Source organism: Polyergus mexicanus, unplaced genomic scaffold (assembly GCF_030449975.1).
Source record: "Polyergus mexicanus isolate NDT 795.1 unplaced genomic scaffold, iyPolMexi1.0 SCAF_12, whole genome shotgun sequence".
Classification (NCBI taxonomy): Eukaryota; Metazoa; Arthropoda; class Insecta; order Hymenoptera; family Formicidae; genus Polyergus; species Polyergus mexicanus.
In genome coordinates, this window is record NW_027223332.1 from 2,956,011 (window position 1) to 2,973,882 (window position 17,872).

At 35.2% G+C, this 17,872-nt stretch overlaps 3 protein-coding genes across 4 annotated transcripts; all 3 read left to right on the plus strand.

The window, feature by feature from the left end:
* Positions 1-1,233: 1,233 nt before the first annotated feature.
* Positions 1,234-8,777, plus strand: Stau (double-stranded RNA-binding protein Staufen). 2 transcript variants are annotated; one of them, XM_070304859.1, is made up of 8 exons: positions 1,234-1,434; positions 2,222-2,297; positions 2,679-2,887; positions 2,969-3,586; positions 3,725-4,272; positions 4,350-4,875; positions 4,957-5,162; positions 5,316-8,777. In XM_070304859.1, the coding sequence occupies exons 2-8, from the start codon at positions 2,245-2,247 to the stop codon at positions 5,571-5,573; spliced, it is 2,418 nt and encodes an 805-aa protein (XP_070160960.1). In that variant the 5' UTR covers positions 1,234-1,434; positions 2,222-2,244; the 3' UTR covers positions 5,574-8,777. The 2 variants fall into 2 exon arrangements, with proteins under 2 accessions (XP_070160960.1, XP_070160961.1); XM_070304860.1 differs by lacking the exon at positions 1,234-1,434 and adding an exon at positions 1,507-1,680.
* A 503-nt stretch (positions 8,778-9,280) lies between these two features.
* Positions 9,281-10,623, plus strand: Bug22 (cilia- and flagella-associated protein 20). The gene is made up of 3 exons (XM_070304920.1): positions 9,281-9,471; positions 9,561-9,914; positions 10,021-10,623. Exons 2-3 carry the CDS (start codon positions 9,639-9,641, stop codon positions 10,324-10,326), a joined length of 582 nt encoding a protein of 193 aa, XP_070161021.1. The 5' UTR covers positions 9,281-9,471; positions 9,561-9,638; the 3' UTR covers positions 10,327-10,623.
* A 521-nt stretch (positions 10,624-11,144) lies between these two features.
* LOC138938232 (zinc finger protein 391) lies at positions 11,145-17,553 on the plus strand. The gene is made up of 5 exons (XM_070305065.1): positions 11,145-12,928; positions 14,339-14,569; positions 14,642-14,871; positions 14,984-15,370; positions 15,624-17,553. The coding sequence occupies exons 1-5, from the start codon at positions 12,749-12,751 to the stop codon at positions 15,967-15,969; spliced, it is 1,374 nt and encodes a 457-aa protein (XP_070161166.1). The 5' UTR covers positions 11,145-12,748; the 3' UTR covers positions 15,970-17,553.
* The last annotated feature ends 319 nt before the right edge of the window (positions 17,554-17,872 follow it).

Genomic DNA, 17,872 nt, shown 5'->3' on the forward strand with positions numbered 1-17,872 from the left:
TCACTGAAGGAAGTCGAATGTGTACCGAAAAATTTGCAATTTATAATTTCGTTATTATTATAATACAGAAAATTTATATACACACTAATACCCGTATTCATAGTCCGTCCTTGAGGAATAAGGATTGCTTGTTCCTCGTTCCATGTTTCATAAACTTTCCTTGACCGAACAAGGAATCTTATTGGCTCCCTTATCTCAAGGAAGGTCACGAGCTTCCTTGAGGAGTGATGCGACTTTTTTAGCAGACGATACGCAGAATATAACCAAATATAACCTCCAAAAGTTAGTTTCGTTACATTTGTGGTTTTGTGGTTATTTGTTGTCGCGCTCTCAAACTGAAAGTGTATAAAGGAAAAAGGGATAATGGACAATGAATGTTTAAATGATTCTGACGATGGATTTGAAGACGAAAATCCAGAGAATCGGATTCTGTGGCGGATTCCGAAAAGATACATTCGCGATTGGGAAAATCCCGTGGAATTTTTTGAAGATACGAAAAAGTTTTCATATGTATTATATGAAATTAGTTGCATAAAACGGTGCTGCCTCCAGTCGGTCACTAAAAATCCCTAAAATATTCCTTCCTTCTGAAAGGGAGACTCGAGGTCCATCTATGAAACAAGGTGGCCTTGCAGATTCAAGGAATCCTTCATGGAGGCTTCCTCCGTCCTTAAAATAAGGAAGGACTATGAATACGGGTATTAATCCTGATTCTTATATGCCTAATTTCTTATTATTTTTTTCATATGTTAAAGATATTATGTCGATAAATATACATAAAGCATTATTGCATATATATTATATTGCTATGTTGCTGCAATATTATATTGCAATATTTCTGTAGGCGGACATTTTACTGTTGCTGCAATATTTCGTAATGTTTCTACAATGTTGCAATCTTGCAGAAAAATGTTGCTGCAATGTTGTTGCAATCTTGCGGTGCTGTATGGGTCGCGAATCCCTTTTTGTGTCTTATTTATTTGAATATTCCAACCATCCAAAATCTCTTACCGCATTTGGATTTTTATTTTATTTTAATTTACACTGCCAGAGTAGTAACGTTTTATAATATATTTTTGATTAATAATAATAACACACACACACACACACACCATATCTATTATATAATAAAATTAACGAAATAAATATAATTCTGGGCAACAATATTCTGCGCAGACGCTTAACGCTCGACGCTGCCATGTAAAGGCACCTTAACGCGGAAAATATATATTTCTATGTCTATGGCCGCCAGCCTCACATCAAAATGGCCGCATTTTAGTCTACAGAGTACTTTTCTTTATTGTTTGCCAATAGCCGTGCCGAGGGCCTGGCGGTGTTCTCTTATAACTGTCGTGACCGATCTGTTTCGCCAGAAATTTCGCTGCGTCCTCCATCGCGCCCTAAATTTTCGTGAAATAGAACGAGCGTAATAGGGTAAGGATGAAGGGCGAGAGAAGAGCGTGTCGGCGTTCGGCGAGTTCCCACGAGTTCTCACGAGTTCCGTACAGATCGCCCTCATCGTCGCCGTCATCGCCACCGCTGGCGGCCAAGCCCATTTTCTTCAATAACGAATTTTATTTATAGGCGGAATCTCGCGGCGGACGAAATTGCACGCGGCCGCGAAATCGTGTCTCCCGTTGTAACCCATCTATTTTACCGGCTCGCCCTTCTCGCAGAAAGGTTATATCGTCATCCTATATATCGAAGTCAATCGGATTATCCACGCCCGCTGTCAATCACTTTGTGCGCGTGTAACATTTTGTTTTAATGCGTGAAACTTTCTAAAAATCTTTGTTTATGCGAAAAAAGGAAGGATACTGCGCGGAAATTTATTTCGGAGTAAAGCTCTTTTTAGGATAGACATGAGAGGCTCGATCCTCCTTTCGCACAAGCAGTGCAATTTATAAATTATTTGTAAATTGTTTATTTACTAATAATGATCAAAAAAATTCATTATTGTACCATCTTTCACTAATTAGCAAGATAGCGGAAGAATTTGGTTGTAGTCTGCTGATTGCTGTGCGCGAGAACTTATTGGAAGACAAATGTATTTTAATTTGATGCGAAAAGTTTTAATCTCTTATTAATTGATTTTTTATAGTACAAATGTAAGAACTTTTTTTAACAATATATGCGCGATATAAATTTATCACTTGTTTAAAATGTATATTGAAACTAGAGTAATAATAATAGAGTAGTAATAATTTTTTTTGTTTTACAGATTTTTCCGTGTATTTTCATAAGATGTTACGTCATCAACATCACGCAATGCAGAATCAATTACGGGATCATAATAGGTTAATATTAAATCAATGTTTATATTATACTAATTTGTCCAAAACATAATAAATATTTATATAAATTATGCATAAATTGACTAAGAAATTTCTTAATGAGTTTATTTAATGATTTAATGACAAGTCACATCAATTTCTATACGGAGCAGAAATTGTCGATAAGTCATGTTATCTTTTATTTTATATATAGTGAATGTATATGATGATAATCACTGCAATATTTCTTTATTTTGAAAAGATTAAATATTCTCATATATAGATTATAGATGCAATAATAATTACTTGTTTATAAATCTGTAGACAGAGTTAATATCATAAATATGAAGTATTTAATAAGATTTATTGATATTAATTACAATAAAACAAAAATGATGTTTTTAGAATGGCAGGATCGATGCGGCCTATGCAGCAGGCTAATATGACCCAGTTACATCAGCCGCAGCATCTACTGCCGCATCGGAATCCTCATCAACCGATACTGTCCATGCCCCCCCATCAACAGCATATGCATCACATGCAGCACCCTGGCCCGCCGCATGGAAATCCGAGGCAGCCGATGTTGATGGGCATGAACACGCACAATACAAACAGTAAGCATAGATACATTGCGAAAGACTTAATCCTCATTCTCGATTATTAATGCAAAAATTAATTCAAAATATTTTCTTTAGATACCATGGTTAGCGTTAGCATGAAGGACCAAACAAATACAGTTTCTGTGACTCTTCAAAATGTACAACAACCTCAGTATCAACATCAGCAGTCGCAACAACAACAGCAGCAGCAACCGAATAATCAACAGAATCAGTCTGTCCAACAGCCACAATCATCGCAGCAGCAAGTGCAACAATCACAGCAGCAGCAACAACAGCCACAACACATGCCGCAGCAATCGAACATAGAACAATCAAAGGCGATAACAAACGACAGCAATGGAGAGTCCAGAGACGATAATTCGTCCAATCAGAATCATGCCAACGCGACTAATCCAGCCTTGGCAAACATGAAAGAAAAAACACCTATGTGCTTGTTGAATGAGTTAGCCAGATTCAATAGGATTCAACATCAGTATAGGTTGACCAACGAGCAGGGACCGGCGCACAAGAAGAGATTCACAGTGACATTGAAACTCGGCGAAGAGGAATACGTTGCGGAAGGTCCCAGCATAAAGAAGGCTCAACACAGCGCGGCGACCGAGGCCTTAACAAAAACGTGGTATCGTCAACCTCCGCCTAAACCCACCAAGGCCATGAGAATCGGCCATCTGGGCAAATGCCCGACAGGTTCTGGTAATTTCATATTATGATTTCTATATGTACTGTAGTTGTACAATAATATTGATTTATGACGTTATCTTTTATAGTTTCAATTTTAATTATGTAGTTATTATGTTATTATTATTGTACAGTAACTATTTTGTGTTACAGGACATTTACCACCAACCGTTGAATTGAACGCTTTAGCGATGAAACGAGGTGAACCAACTGTTTATACGTTCCGACAAGCTCCGCCGGCTACATTACAGCATCAATTTATGCCGCCCAATTTTAATAACTTCCCGCGAATGTACAATCCTCGAATCCCGTACAATCGCGGAGTTCACACGGATCTTCAAGGACTGTATCTCGTTACACTCAAGGTTGGTGAACGCGAATTTACGGGTAGAGGTCTGACAGGTCAAGCGGCACGTCACGATGCGGCCAGTAGAGCTTTGGAACAACTGCGACAGTTGCCTTTGCCAGAAGAAATCACAAGCGTCAACAACACTAATGAGAATGGTACGCTGAACGGTATCGATGATCCAAACGCCGAATTGAAAAGTCCGGTGTCGCTAGTTCACGAAACCGCTCTGAAACGTGGATTATCAGTCAGCTTCGAAGTTGTATCTGAGAGTGGTAAACCTCACATAAGAACTTTTATGACGAAATGCACCGTTGGTGACAAAGTTACTGTGGGAGAAGGATCCTCAAAAAAAGTAATATTTTATATTTTTCTGCCAGAAAAACAAGTATATGTAATTTCTAATACTCGTACTTTTCTGTCTCATCACAGGTGTCGAAAAAACGCGCTGCCGAGTTGATGTTAGAAGAATTGAAACGTCTTCCTCCTTTACCGGCTACAATACAGAATCGAACGATGCGAGTAAAACGTAAACCACCAGCAACGAAAAAGAAATCGCGTAATTTAATCAAGGTTTATCAGGAGCCCCGTTCAGAAAGTGAAGCCGCTGAGGAAGTCAATCCGGTCTCCCGGCTAGTTCAGATTCAGCAGGCGAAACGTGAAAGAGAACCGGTCTACAATCTGATAGATGAGAAGGGCGCGCCAAGACGCAGAGAGTTTGTCATGGAAGTGACGATGGGTCAATACTCCGCGCAGGGAATTGGACCTAATAAGAAATTAGCTAAAAGAGCCGCAGCTGAGGCTCTCTTGACACAATTAGGCTATAGCAAACCATCGCCACAACCCGCGAAACCATCTATAAAGACGGGAGAAAGCGAGAATACAGAGTCAAAACCCAGAAAAGTGACGTTTCTCGAAGACGAGCAAGTGAATGACACTCAACCTCACTCGGTAGGAGGTAAGAAAAAAGAACGTAGCTCATTTGGCTATGTTCAATAAGTTTTATAAATTTATTTATTTATCTATTTATTATTATTAGGTACCATAGGTCGCCAATTAGTACCTGGTCTTTTATTGGTGGATGGAGGTCAAGAATCTAAATTGGGAAATGGACCCAGTGTACAAATAGTTGCTGAAGAATTACGTGGACAACAACAGAATGTGGCTGGTGTTTCGCCCAAAGATCAATTACATTATTTAGCTCAGTTATTTAATTTTACTGTAGAATTCAGCGATTTTCCCAAGGTAATTATCACGATTATTTAATCTGCATTAAAATAAGAAAATTGAAGTTTTAATTGATCAAAAAGAGACGAAAAGTATATAAACTGGAATGATAAGTACACATATTAATATATTGTAAAAATAGATAGTTATTTTCCCCAATTAATGTTCCAGGGAGTATCCATAAACAAGGAATATTTATCACTTGTGTCACTAAGTACTGATCCACCACAAGTTTGTCACGGTAATGGAGCGACAATAGCCGCGAGCCGCAATCAGGCGGCGCTAAGGGCACTTCGTACCCTCAGTAAATTAGGACTTGACAATGCCTCGAACGCAGCGCAAGTGAAGAAAGACAAAGGTGCGTCTGGTGATGGAATACACATTAGCATTCAAGTTAAAAATAACATGGATGGAGCTATTGATAAGTAACCAAATAGCTTAAGACTTATATATGATGTTGAGTTATATTTCTGCTTCTTTAAGACATTGCAGAAGAAACTATCATAGTTATAAAAATCTTCACAAAATTGATGTTTAACATTCTTCATTCATTGCTTTCATTATCATTCTTCATTCATTTTCATTTGCAGAAAATATATTGTAGCTTCATCTAAGTTTTTATCCATTCTTGTGGAAGCTACTTTGCTTTTTATATTGAATCTTTCTATATTACCCTGTATAATAATCTGATTGTAATTGTAAAAATGCGTTCATCTATTAGAAAAAGTTGATTCTATCTGAAAAAGATTTAAAGCACGTTGCATGATTTAGATATTTTTATTTTATGTATTTATATGGCTGGATTGCTTATTATTCATATTGAGTACTATAAAAAATCGAACAGAAACAAATTTTAATCAATTTATATACAATTATCAGCATGTATTATATTATGTAAAACTTCTGTCCTAATCTTTTGCAGTGTCTTAACTACATTGAAATGCCGTTCAAGCACCAATAAACGAGTATTTAATAATAATGCAAGAATACTTTAATTTTTAACGTATAAGAATGTCTGATCAGTTATAGTAGGCGAAGCTAAAAGAACATCTGTGACTATCAGAAATATTATTATAGAAAATATTAGTGTGTTGAATGATACATATATTACAATGACTCTTGCAAAATTAATAGTTACTTTGGAATCATAAGAAATATTATTGGTGCTTGATCACATGATTGCGATCCTAGCAGTGACAGCTATAACTGCTATATTTATTGTAACATTTTCATTGACAGGATCACAATTGCGATATACTTATCTATGATAATTCCAAATGGTCATTTTCCAGTCTTGGTCTATGATCATATGAACACTGTAGAGAAACGAAGTCACACGACCTGGAGATGAAATGCGACCATCTCTTAATTTCTCAATCAAATTCCTCGGCTTTCTCATTATCATGAATAAAGAGAGCTATGTCTTGTTACCTAATACACAAATTAACAATTGTAACAGTTTTTTTTTCTTTTTTTTATATATATATATTTCTATCCTCATTTATCCGAAATTGCTATTTTATGGTGTATGTTTTTTTTTGTTTTATCGAACAAAACAAATTTAAAACCTTATTCAGTCGCATATGAAAATTATACATAAAATCATGTCTTTTTCCAGAGCAAACTCTGGCTACGTGTGCTAGAGACATGTGCTGATTAAACATTTTAATGAAAGATTAAGTATTTAAACTTTAAATTGGTAAAACATAGGTAATGGGATATATACTGTCCCTATGCCCCAATTTGCTTTTCTGTAGGGGCCAGAAGCATCTTGGGGTTACATATTCATGTATCGTGAAATATTGAGAAGTGAAGAGAATAGAAATTTTCCATGCATCTACTATTCAGAGATAAAAAATAATGATAGTCTGCATCGGAAATTTCGGAGAACTTAAAAAGATAATAATTAAAAATCTGTTCCATTGCGTCAAGACCATTACAAAATTGTTTTAATCTCGCTAAGAAACAATCCGAAAAACAACTGTGAATTTTGTCTGGTTGAGAAACAAAGGGAATAAAGAAATTTCTATACACATTTATCGTTGGTAGACAAATGGTAATGATAAACTGTATGGGAAATTTCATCGAATCTAAGGAGAAAAAAAAGAGGAGATAATCCAAAACTTGTCTCGTTACGCATCAGGATTATATTACAAAATTATTTTAATTTTGCTAAGAAATAATCCTGAAACAATGGCAAATTTTGCGTTATTGCCGAGTAAAAGCAGTAGAGCGGAAGAAACTTAATGAATGAAGATAAACATTGAGAAACGGTACAAACTTTGAATATTCGTGTAATTTTTACTTAAGTTCCGTATATTCGAAATTAAATTTTCTATATCTTGCGCAAAATACAAACGCTTTCTTTTGCTATTTTGACAATGTAATGATGCAGAGTTTTGTACCGGCGTTCTCAATCGAGTAACCTGCTGTCTTCTATTCATTATTCGTATTAAATGCGATTTATTGAACAAGAAATACAAGCGGCTAAGTAAATTGTATTATTGTTCATTAAATTCGTACGCACTTTATTCGTAACGTCCGATGTTCGGTATATTGAGAATTTGTAACAAGTGTTTTTGCGATGATTGACCTACCGAAATTAACGCGAGTTACATTCGATCAATTCGAATTTAAAAGACATTCGCTAAAAATTATTTATTGATTTTTCGAGACGCTAGTTGGATTTTTGTCTGATTGCTTTTATAAGTGAGCCTTTCTTGTTCATGTCACGATTCAGTATTACGAGACACAGTGGTAGATTCCATTATGTATAATTTTTCGTGAGAGACAAACAGAAAGAGAGAATAATTGAATAACTTGCGTCATGTACGCTGCAAGAAGAACAATTTTATGCATATAAACTGTAATAACATATAGTTAATATTAATGATAGATAAGCGAATAAGGTATCAATTTATCGAGGTACCGGAAAAGGGAATCAACACTTTAAGGAGAACCCGTTAATACTAAGAAATCAACTTACCATATTGTCGGGCTTAATTCGTAAAGTGTTAAAGAAATACTAGCCGATGCATCGATATTGACTAGAAAAAGAAGAAGAAGAAGAATTGTGGAACATAAATTTTACGGATGATATTGCGTTCTGTAATTTCATTTCAATACAGTCACACATACGTAAAAATATTGCAAAACCTTTGCTTACTATTGATTAGAAAATTATTTAAAAAAAAAAATTGCTATTACTTTGGTAAAATATGTTGTATTCTCGCAATTTTTCACTTAGTTGACTGGATGAATATCGAGCGCAAAAAAAAAAGAAGTATACTCGATACTATAATATAGTTTAATTATGTTAGATTTATATCTAAGTGATTTGAGTTTCGTATACTGTAACAAAATACAGTTACATAATGCGAGTTTTCAACAGCTTACATATTGAAAATAATTGCTTCTCGAATACGTAAGTCGTAAGAGTCGAAAAGATTCTTCATACCGACAAAGCTTTAATTTCGAAAATAAATTATACGATGTATAGGAATCTACTGCTTTTCTTCATCAGCATCAGTTTGTATTTGACGTTGATAAACAATTGTAGAAAGGTTTCACATATATGTATATGGCCTTTTTACTATGCGTTTCAAATATACGCATGACAAGGTGGCGCACGAATCTCAGAATACATTTTATTTACCTCTATCGAATACTTTATCCAAATACAATGTTCTTTTTATTAATCGTATATTAATTTATTTACGAGATTAATTGGTTAATTAAATTTTTTTAATTTGTAAAATCTATTTATTATATTATAAAATTTGATAGACGTATTTTTAGAGAAACTTTAAGATTCAAAAAATATTTGTGCGAAGTTATCTCGTTATAAGTCTGAGACATCCAACGTACACGCGATGTAAAATATAAAAGGCACTCTCTTATTTATTTAATATCTACAAATGCGAGTTTAACGTCTATTTGTATATTTCATTTGTATTTGTTGTTATGAATTTGTAAAAAATACTAATTAGCTATTGCCGGAGAAAATTGTTAGAAGTTCAAAAATTCTCTAGCTGATAGCCAATCGGCATACTGGACAAACTCATCGCGCATGAAGAATCAGCCTTAAGTATATACCTAGTATCGTAGTATCTAGTATATAATTTTAAAATGGCATATCGATCAAACGTTAGGTTAGAGTTGCTGTTAAATATTTTGTGAAACGACATTTTGCGAAACGGTAGATCAAAATAGAATGAAAATCGATACGTGAAGAACAGAAAATTTATTGTTTTTAATATAAGCATGCATTTCTTAATTCGTCATTTGTAATATATTCTCAGCTCGATTCTTGTCAAGATGAAGAAAGGTTAGCTCTTTATTGTTACTTTTATATTTTGCACACAAACAATGAATGTTGAATCGGTCAAATCTGTCATATTAAAATATACATTGCAGATTTGAGAAGAAGAAAATAATAGCTTCATTTTGATAGAGCAGAGGAAATTATCGTAGCAGCTAAACTTTCAACCAAAAATGTTCAAAAATACTTTCCAAAGCGGATTCTTATCCATTCTGTACAGCATTGGTAGCAAACCGCTACAAATCTGGGATAAAAAAGTGAGAAATGGACATATCAAGAGGATCACCGACAACGACATCCAGAGCCTCGTTCTAGAAATACTGGGCAGCAACGTTAGCACAACGTATATTACGTGTCCCGCAGATCCAAGAAAAACTTTGGGTATAAAGTTACCTTTCTTGGTGATGATCATTAAAAATCTGAAGAAATATTTCACGTTCGAGGTTCAGGTAAGCCCTTATTCTATCGACTAGTTTGTAAGAGATCAGAGAGCTTATTCTTGAACTCTGTCCAATCTTTTTTTCGATATAAAACAAAAATATTTATATGTTACAGATAATTGATGATAAGAACGTACGTCGTAGATTTCGCGCTAGCAATTATCAATCTACGACAAGGGTAAAACCATTTATCTGTACTATGCCTATGAGACTGGATGATGGCTGGAATCAAATACAGTTCAACTTGGCTGATTTTACACGCCGAGCTTATGGAACAAATTATGTAGAAACATTGAGGGTACAAATTCATGCCAATTGTAGGATACGACGAGTGTACTTCTCAGATCGATTGTATTCAGAGGATGAATTACCAGCAGAATTCAAATTATTCTTACCCATTCAAAATAAGGCAAAATGTTAGGAATTAGTGAAGAAATATGCGCTTTCGACAAAAGGAAAGTATTGTTCGCTTTTTCTTTTTAAAACTTATTTAAATTTATTACAGAATAAAACATTTCATATATATATATATATATAGATGATTGTCTTTATAAATCGATTGTCCTCGATTTATTTTGTTTTTATGCTAAAAAAGAATTCGTTAACTATTTCCATGATTTATTAATTATTCTAGAGAAATTATAGGTTTCTTTACTCTCATTTAGATGCAATTGTTTCCCTTTTCCGTTCTTTTTATCGCGATTGTCAAAAATGCTAGCATAATAAATATTTTTGGTATGTAAATGGATATTTATTTTCGAATAAGAACTTTGTTATAATGATACATTTATATAATAATAATAATAATAATAATAATAATAATAATAATAATAATAATAAAATGCAATAAATTGTATTTTTCAATTTTCTTAAATCTTTTATAGAGAGAAAGAAATATATAAAATTTTTTTAATCAAGTTATATTAAAACAGAATAATTTAATATTTGTGTAATATTCATATTTTTTCAAATATAATTTCATTAACAATTATGAATGTTTTATTCGTTATTTGATTATTTCATTTATTCAATTTATTACATTTTTTAATAATTATTATATAATTCAATTAAAAAAGCATTAAATTATATATAATCGGACATCAGATTATATAACGGCATTTTTATTAATATCAATTATAATAAAAATCATCATCATTATTTTTTATTACATCCTCCGAATAACATATTCCACGCGTCTCGCAAATTTTTTTTTTTTTTTTTTCCATTTTTATACATCTCGAACTAATGAAAACGGTATTGTAATTGTACAAAACAGAAAAATAATAAACGTCGATACGAATATAATTAATAAAATAATAATTGCACGATTACAACGAACGCAATATATGATTAAGGGCGGGGCGGAAGAGACGGGGAATGGTAATCGGTAGCACACGCACACAAACCCCGCGCGCGTATTAATTGCTAATTATTAAGTATTGATTTTTTTAAATGGGGACGCGTGGAGCGTAGCGTCAACTCCCCGTTTCTCCTCCCTTGGGAGGAGGAGATGGAGAAAGATGGAGAGAGAGATCGCTCGTTCGCGTCAAGCGTATCCGCGGACTATTTTCCGCGGCGTGGAAAAATAGGACGCGCGCGCGCGCGCAGTAACACCCGGCGCGACGCGAGAAATGGCGGGAAAGTACGCGTGAATCGCGTGGCGGACGTTACGGGTGGTACGGCGCGTCCGCGAGATAGGAGAAAGCGCGCGTCGCGCGTCTGACAGAGGAGGAGCTATCGAGCGACACGCGGACACGTGGTGTAGCGGCGCGGCGCGGAATCGCGCGAACGCTCATCGTCCGCGAATGGGGAGGAAAAAAAATTGACGAATTTCCCAAAGATGGCGGACTATAATTAAGAGAGCGCCGCGCGCCGATGCGTTTTATTCTTTGCGCGCCGCATGGCCGCGTCCTCTTGTAATCGATGTAATAATATGGGATTATCGGATGCCAGCGACGGCGACGGCGGACAGCGTTGACAGCGGCGACGCCAATATAGATACACACGCAACGCCGCGCGCGGCGAGCGCGCTGCGCGTCGTCGTCGCGCCGCGACGCGGAGCGCCGGCGGAATCCATAAATAAAACAATTGGTTATATACATATGTTTTTCAAATCGACGAATGCTATTATATATTTTGTATTGAGCATTCGGGGGGAGACGAACGGACGGACGGACGGACGGACAGACGCACGCCGACGCCCGACGACTATCGCGGAGAGCGCGCGTCTGTTTTTATAAAGAGGCACACGAGACGTCTCGCCGCGTCGCGTCGCGTCGCGCCGTGCCGCGCGGCTTATAATCTCGCCCAATCCCCGCGGCCTCCACTCATATAAAGTATACGGCGGAACAAAAAAAAAAGAGGGAAAATCGTTATAGAATAATCAGCGAGCCGTCGCTCGCTCGCTCGTTCGTTCGCTCGCTCGCTCGCTCGCTTTCGTACGCCGCCGGGAGACACACGCGCTTCTTCTCGGTCGCGCACCGTCGCCGCTCCTCGTAACCGAGGATGCGTCGCGTCGTTGTCCGGGTAAACGAAGATACCGCGTCGCGGGACGATTCAACGCGTCTTACCAGCCGTCGTTAATTCTCGTGAAACGAGATTGAAAAAGGAAAAAAAAAAAAGATCATCTCTCGTGTCAAGTCGGCGTGCGTGCCTGTCATTATTATATATACGCGTCTCTGTCGTAAAGAAAGAGTCTTCCAGTCGTGGACCGAGAAAAAAAATTCCTCCTCCCTCCTCCTGGCGCGTTTTCTTTTTTATCATTTATTTCCTCGCCTCTCTCACTCTCTCTCTCTCTCTCTCTCTCTCCCTCTCTTCTGCCTTTTTTCTCCCGTTTTCGAAATATGGGTACAGCGGCACACGATCTCGAGCAGCAGCGCGATCGGCGAGCGGACCGATCCGCGACGCAGTGCCGGATATGTGCGGCCGACATCGCCCTCGACGACGACGGGATGCACATTTTCGCCGAGGACGGCCGCCGTCATTATCTGCAGACCAAGATACGAAAATATCTGCATATCCTGGTAAGTCACAAAAGCGCGTTTTTCGCGCGGCGCGCATTTTTTTTTCGCTTCCTTCCCCTCTTTCCTTTCCTCTCCTCTCCTCTCCTCTCTCTCTCTCGCACTCTCTTTTTTTTTTTTTTCAAAATTCGTCGCCCTCTACGCGACGCGTGTACGTCTCTCCGTTTGTATATCCGTGCCTCTTCTGTCACGATCACACGTGCCGGTCGCGATAAATTTCGGCCGAATTTCGATTTTCGAAATTTTCCTCGCGCCGATTGCGATTTCGGAAGATCATCGAGGACACGATCGGTCGATGAATACACACATAGCGCGATGATGATTTCGATGTTGATGAAAATGATGGTTGATGCATACGCCGATCATTGGCGATCGCGCGATGAAACTATCTCTATATTCGCTATTAATAATAATTTCTTGAATTCGGATGAAATTTATAATTGCGATAAATCCGAGATGAAGGTATATTATGAGCCGCGATCGTCTCATTAATTTCCTTTTTTTTTTCTTTTTTTTTCTTTTTGGCGATTAATGACGTTTCCTGACTCGCGGATAAATCGACTCGTTCGTCTAAAAATAACGACGACATTCTCGGACCTTTTAGATGCTTGAGGTGCGCGGTGACGTGTGTCAATTACGCTTCGCGAAAATGTACGGCCGAAAATTATAATTATACCGGTTCTTCGGTCTTAAAATGAGTCGACGAAATGTCAAAATGAGCTTTATCGTATGGAAAATATAATGCGATAAACATATGGATGATCGTACGTGCCAAATACGCGTCTGTCGAGCGCGACCATTTTGTGCGGAGCTACAAAAGTGTTAAAAATTAGCATTTTATTGATTGCAATAAGTATACCGTGTTCTGTATATGTATGCGCGCTATATATAAGTATACTACATCTATAAATATAATCGGAAATGAGGGCCGCGCGTCGGGGGAGCGGCGTCGGACGAAATAATAAATTACGGAAAATACGTCAATCAGATTCCATTGCGTAATAAAAAAATACGGCAGCTTTTTCTTTAAACGACAGATCTTCCCACTCGAATCGAAATTATCGGCGCTTGTAACAAGCCGGAAGCTGGGTTAATTGTATAGGATAAGATATAGAAAAAAAATTACAAATGCATCGTGCAAATAGACAAAATTAGAATAATAACGAAAAATAAAAAATAATGGACATAATGATAAATTTATTTTTAATAATGATATATTATTATTAATACATAACATTCGCAAAGAGATAAAATATTTAGATTTATAAGATATTTATAAATATTTAAATCATAAAATATGCAAATGATATAATGCAAGAATTTTGCAGTAATAGTTGGTGTTATCTTTTAAAGATATATGTTATATATAGTATGTTTTAGAATTATAAACTTATTATTACAAATATTTTTTAGGTATCATTGGAGGACAAGATTTCAAAAATGATCTGTTCTATATGCATTAAGAGACTGGAAGGTGTCCATCGCTTTGCAATGATGGCATATCGTACCCAAGAAAAGTTGAGATCACAGTTCTACAATAATATTGACAATACGCATCTTGTACAAGATGATGAGATACAGGATATTAAAGATACTGCAAAGAAGGCAGAAGATCGAGGATTGTTACATTCAATATTGACAAAAGTATGTGTTATATATTGATTTTTTTCACATTTTTATGTGTAATATATAATTCATTATCGCTGTGTTCTACAGGGTGTGATAGAAATTTTAACTGAAGATGAGCCACTGGAATCATCAGAGTTAAATTCCCAAGAGGACAAACGTCATACTCCAAGCATGGAGGAAATGGAGGTAAAAGTGGATCCAATGCTATTTTTACAATGTGGTATGGAACAATCGGCATCGGAAGCTTCGGATTCCTCAGACAACGAGGAAGAAATAACAGGGTCATATTCACCTGAGCCGCTATCTTTAACAAACAAGTAGAAATTTTTTTGTTACTAGTAATATAAAGTAATAATATTATATAAAGCTATTGCGTGTCTGAAAAAATCGATAACTGAAATTATTTAACATATTTTTTATTTATTTTAGAAATATTGAAGCAGAAGAAGACGAAGAGAAAAAAGACGAAAGCGAATCTAAATTGTGTGAAGACAGTGAAAAAATTACGTCTAACTCATCAACCAAACCACACGAATGTACAATATGTGCTCGATCTTTTATATCACAAATTGGTTTGCAAAATCACTTATGGTCACACTTACCCAGAGAAAGAAGATTCGATGGAAAGCCTATTTTAAGATCTCAACACGTTTATTCCACAAACGGTGTACTTCACACGAACAGTGATAACAATTCGTCCAGCAATTTCATCTGTCCAATCTGCAGTAAAAAGATTTCTACAAAGGGAAATTTAAAGGTGCATTTAGAGACGCACAGGCCTAAGGGAAAATATGGATGTGATATATGTGGGAGAATGTACGTTTGTATTGCATTATAATAACACTCATAACAATTATTTTATAAGAATTTAATTAAAATATAAAATATTAAAATTATAACTAAATTTTTATTTAATAACTAAATTATTTTTCACGATTTGTATATTTAATATTAATACTTTTAGTATTCTAAGTTTTTAATCTATAATATATGCTAATCATTATCTGTTAATGCATTGTCTTCAAAAGATTTCCATAAGTATTACTAAAGATAATTTAATTTTTTACAGTTTTAAAACACAATCGAATTTATTCAGACACAAGGAATATCATGGTGGCATACAGTTTCCATGTAATGTATGCGGGAGAGTGTATCCGACGAATTCAACGTTACGTGCCCATAGCATAACGCATTCGGACTTAAGACCGCACGCATGCCCACTTTGTGATAAAACGTTTAAGCGAAATCAGGATCTAAAATTCCACATAAATCAGCATACGGGTGCGAGGCCTTATCAGTGTCCTTACTGTCCGAAAGCTTTCGCGAGCTCCGGCAATTGTTTTTCACATCGTAAAAGAATGCATCCTCGAGAGGTCCATCGGGATCGACAAAGAGCGGCGGATTTAATGAGATGAACCATGGGTAGTCAGTACGAGGACTGGTCTTAGAATCTCAGAGAAATATTCTGTCGAGTGATGATCGTATATTGATTATGTATCAATATCTGTCGTAAACATAAATTTATTTCCAAAGAGTAACGGTGCTAACGTATGAAAACGGGAAATTTTGTATGCTTTATTGTTTTTAACTTATTTATATACATTTAGCATTAAGTATGTTGTTGTTGGTATTATATACTTTGTTAGTTATTTAATGGATATGTCTTTCTACTGTCTCATAGGGATGTTTGTTAATATGAGATATTGGTAAACTTCCATCGTTGTTAGTGAACCTAGCAATGAAGTACTTTATTATAGTGACAGAGAAAGTAAGTTTGAAATTTCATAGCCAGATTTAAGTATTGATACTTCTAGTCTTATTTTCGAAGCATACTAATGCAAGTATATGCATTATTTTAATAATAGAAAATAATCATTGTTAAATGTTTCTAGAAATATAAGTATTATTTAAAGTTGACAGATGTTATTTGTTATTAGAAATTAATATTAGCATATTTTATTTTTGTGATAAAAATGTCTCCACACTGCCATTTTACATATACTTTTACATATATTTCTAATTTTTTTTTTTTTTTTAGTATTCGCTTTTAAAACAGTATTGGTGTACATGATACAACTTATGATTTATAATTTATTTCTATAAAAACGAATTTATATATGTAGCAAGATAGTAAAACTAGTTTCATACTCTACACGTACATACATAACATTATCTTAACAACTCTGTGATAATTGTATTGGTACTAATTGTTTTATACTGGTTATGAAATTACAACTTACCGGCTGATATATAATAGGAATATTATTCTATGAGCATAGATTATATATGATTGTAGCATTATTCAAACAATGAAAATTCTAAAGAAAGACATATAGTTATTTTATTCACAGCAATTGAGAAGGGAATTTCACAGGGAACTTTATACGGAACATATATATCGACCAAAAAGAGAAAAGAAGAAAATTTGTGAAAAGAAAAAAAATTTTGTAGTTTGTGACATATTTTTAGCACAATACGAACATCGTCATAAATATTAAGACTGTATACGAAAATTATGTGTCAAATTAGATAATAATTTTAAGGATAAATACAAGACCGAATGTTTCAGTCACATAGGAAACAAATCTAGTCGTCGCAGTATTAATTATCGATAAGCAGGACGTAGACGCCATAGTCGATATTATACAAATACGTTATTCTTATAAGCAAAATATATGAGATAAATGTTAAACAGAAGTCTGAGTAGTTTTTTAGGGAGGCATAATTAAGTCAGTTAATTATTAGTTCGTGTAACGTAGATAATAGCCCGTGCTTCCGTAAAATGTATACATCCGCACACGTGCTGAAACACCGCAAAAAGCATAAATAGAGAATATACACATATAACAGTCAGTACACATACAAACAATAAATAGCGTACTATATATCGCAGAGATGAAGAAAAAAAAATATGTGTAATTACATTATTAATGCTATATTATTAGCTCATAGAGATACAAGCATGTATTTTGTGATTACGTTTTTCTGGATGCTTGCTGACATGTTATATATATATATATATATATATATATATATATATATATATATATATATATATATATATATGTATGCATGTATGTATGTATGTATATGTATATGTATGTATGTATGTATGTATATATACAATACATACTTATAGAAATAGGCAACAATAAATAGTGATTATATATACATGTATACAAAAATAATCAATTTTTGATAGAAGGAGAATATCCAAGGTGATCTAATGCTCGCGGCTCAATCGTCATCATACTTGCATTTTAGATCTTATTATAGAGAATCAAAAATTGAGTATTTTTCTAAAGCGCCAAGATACAC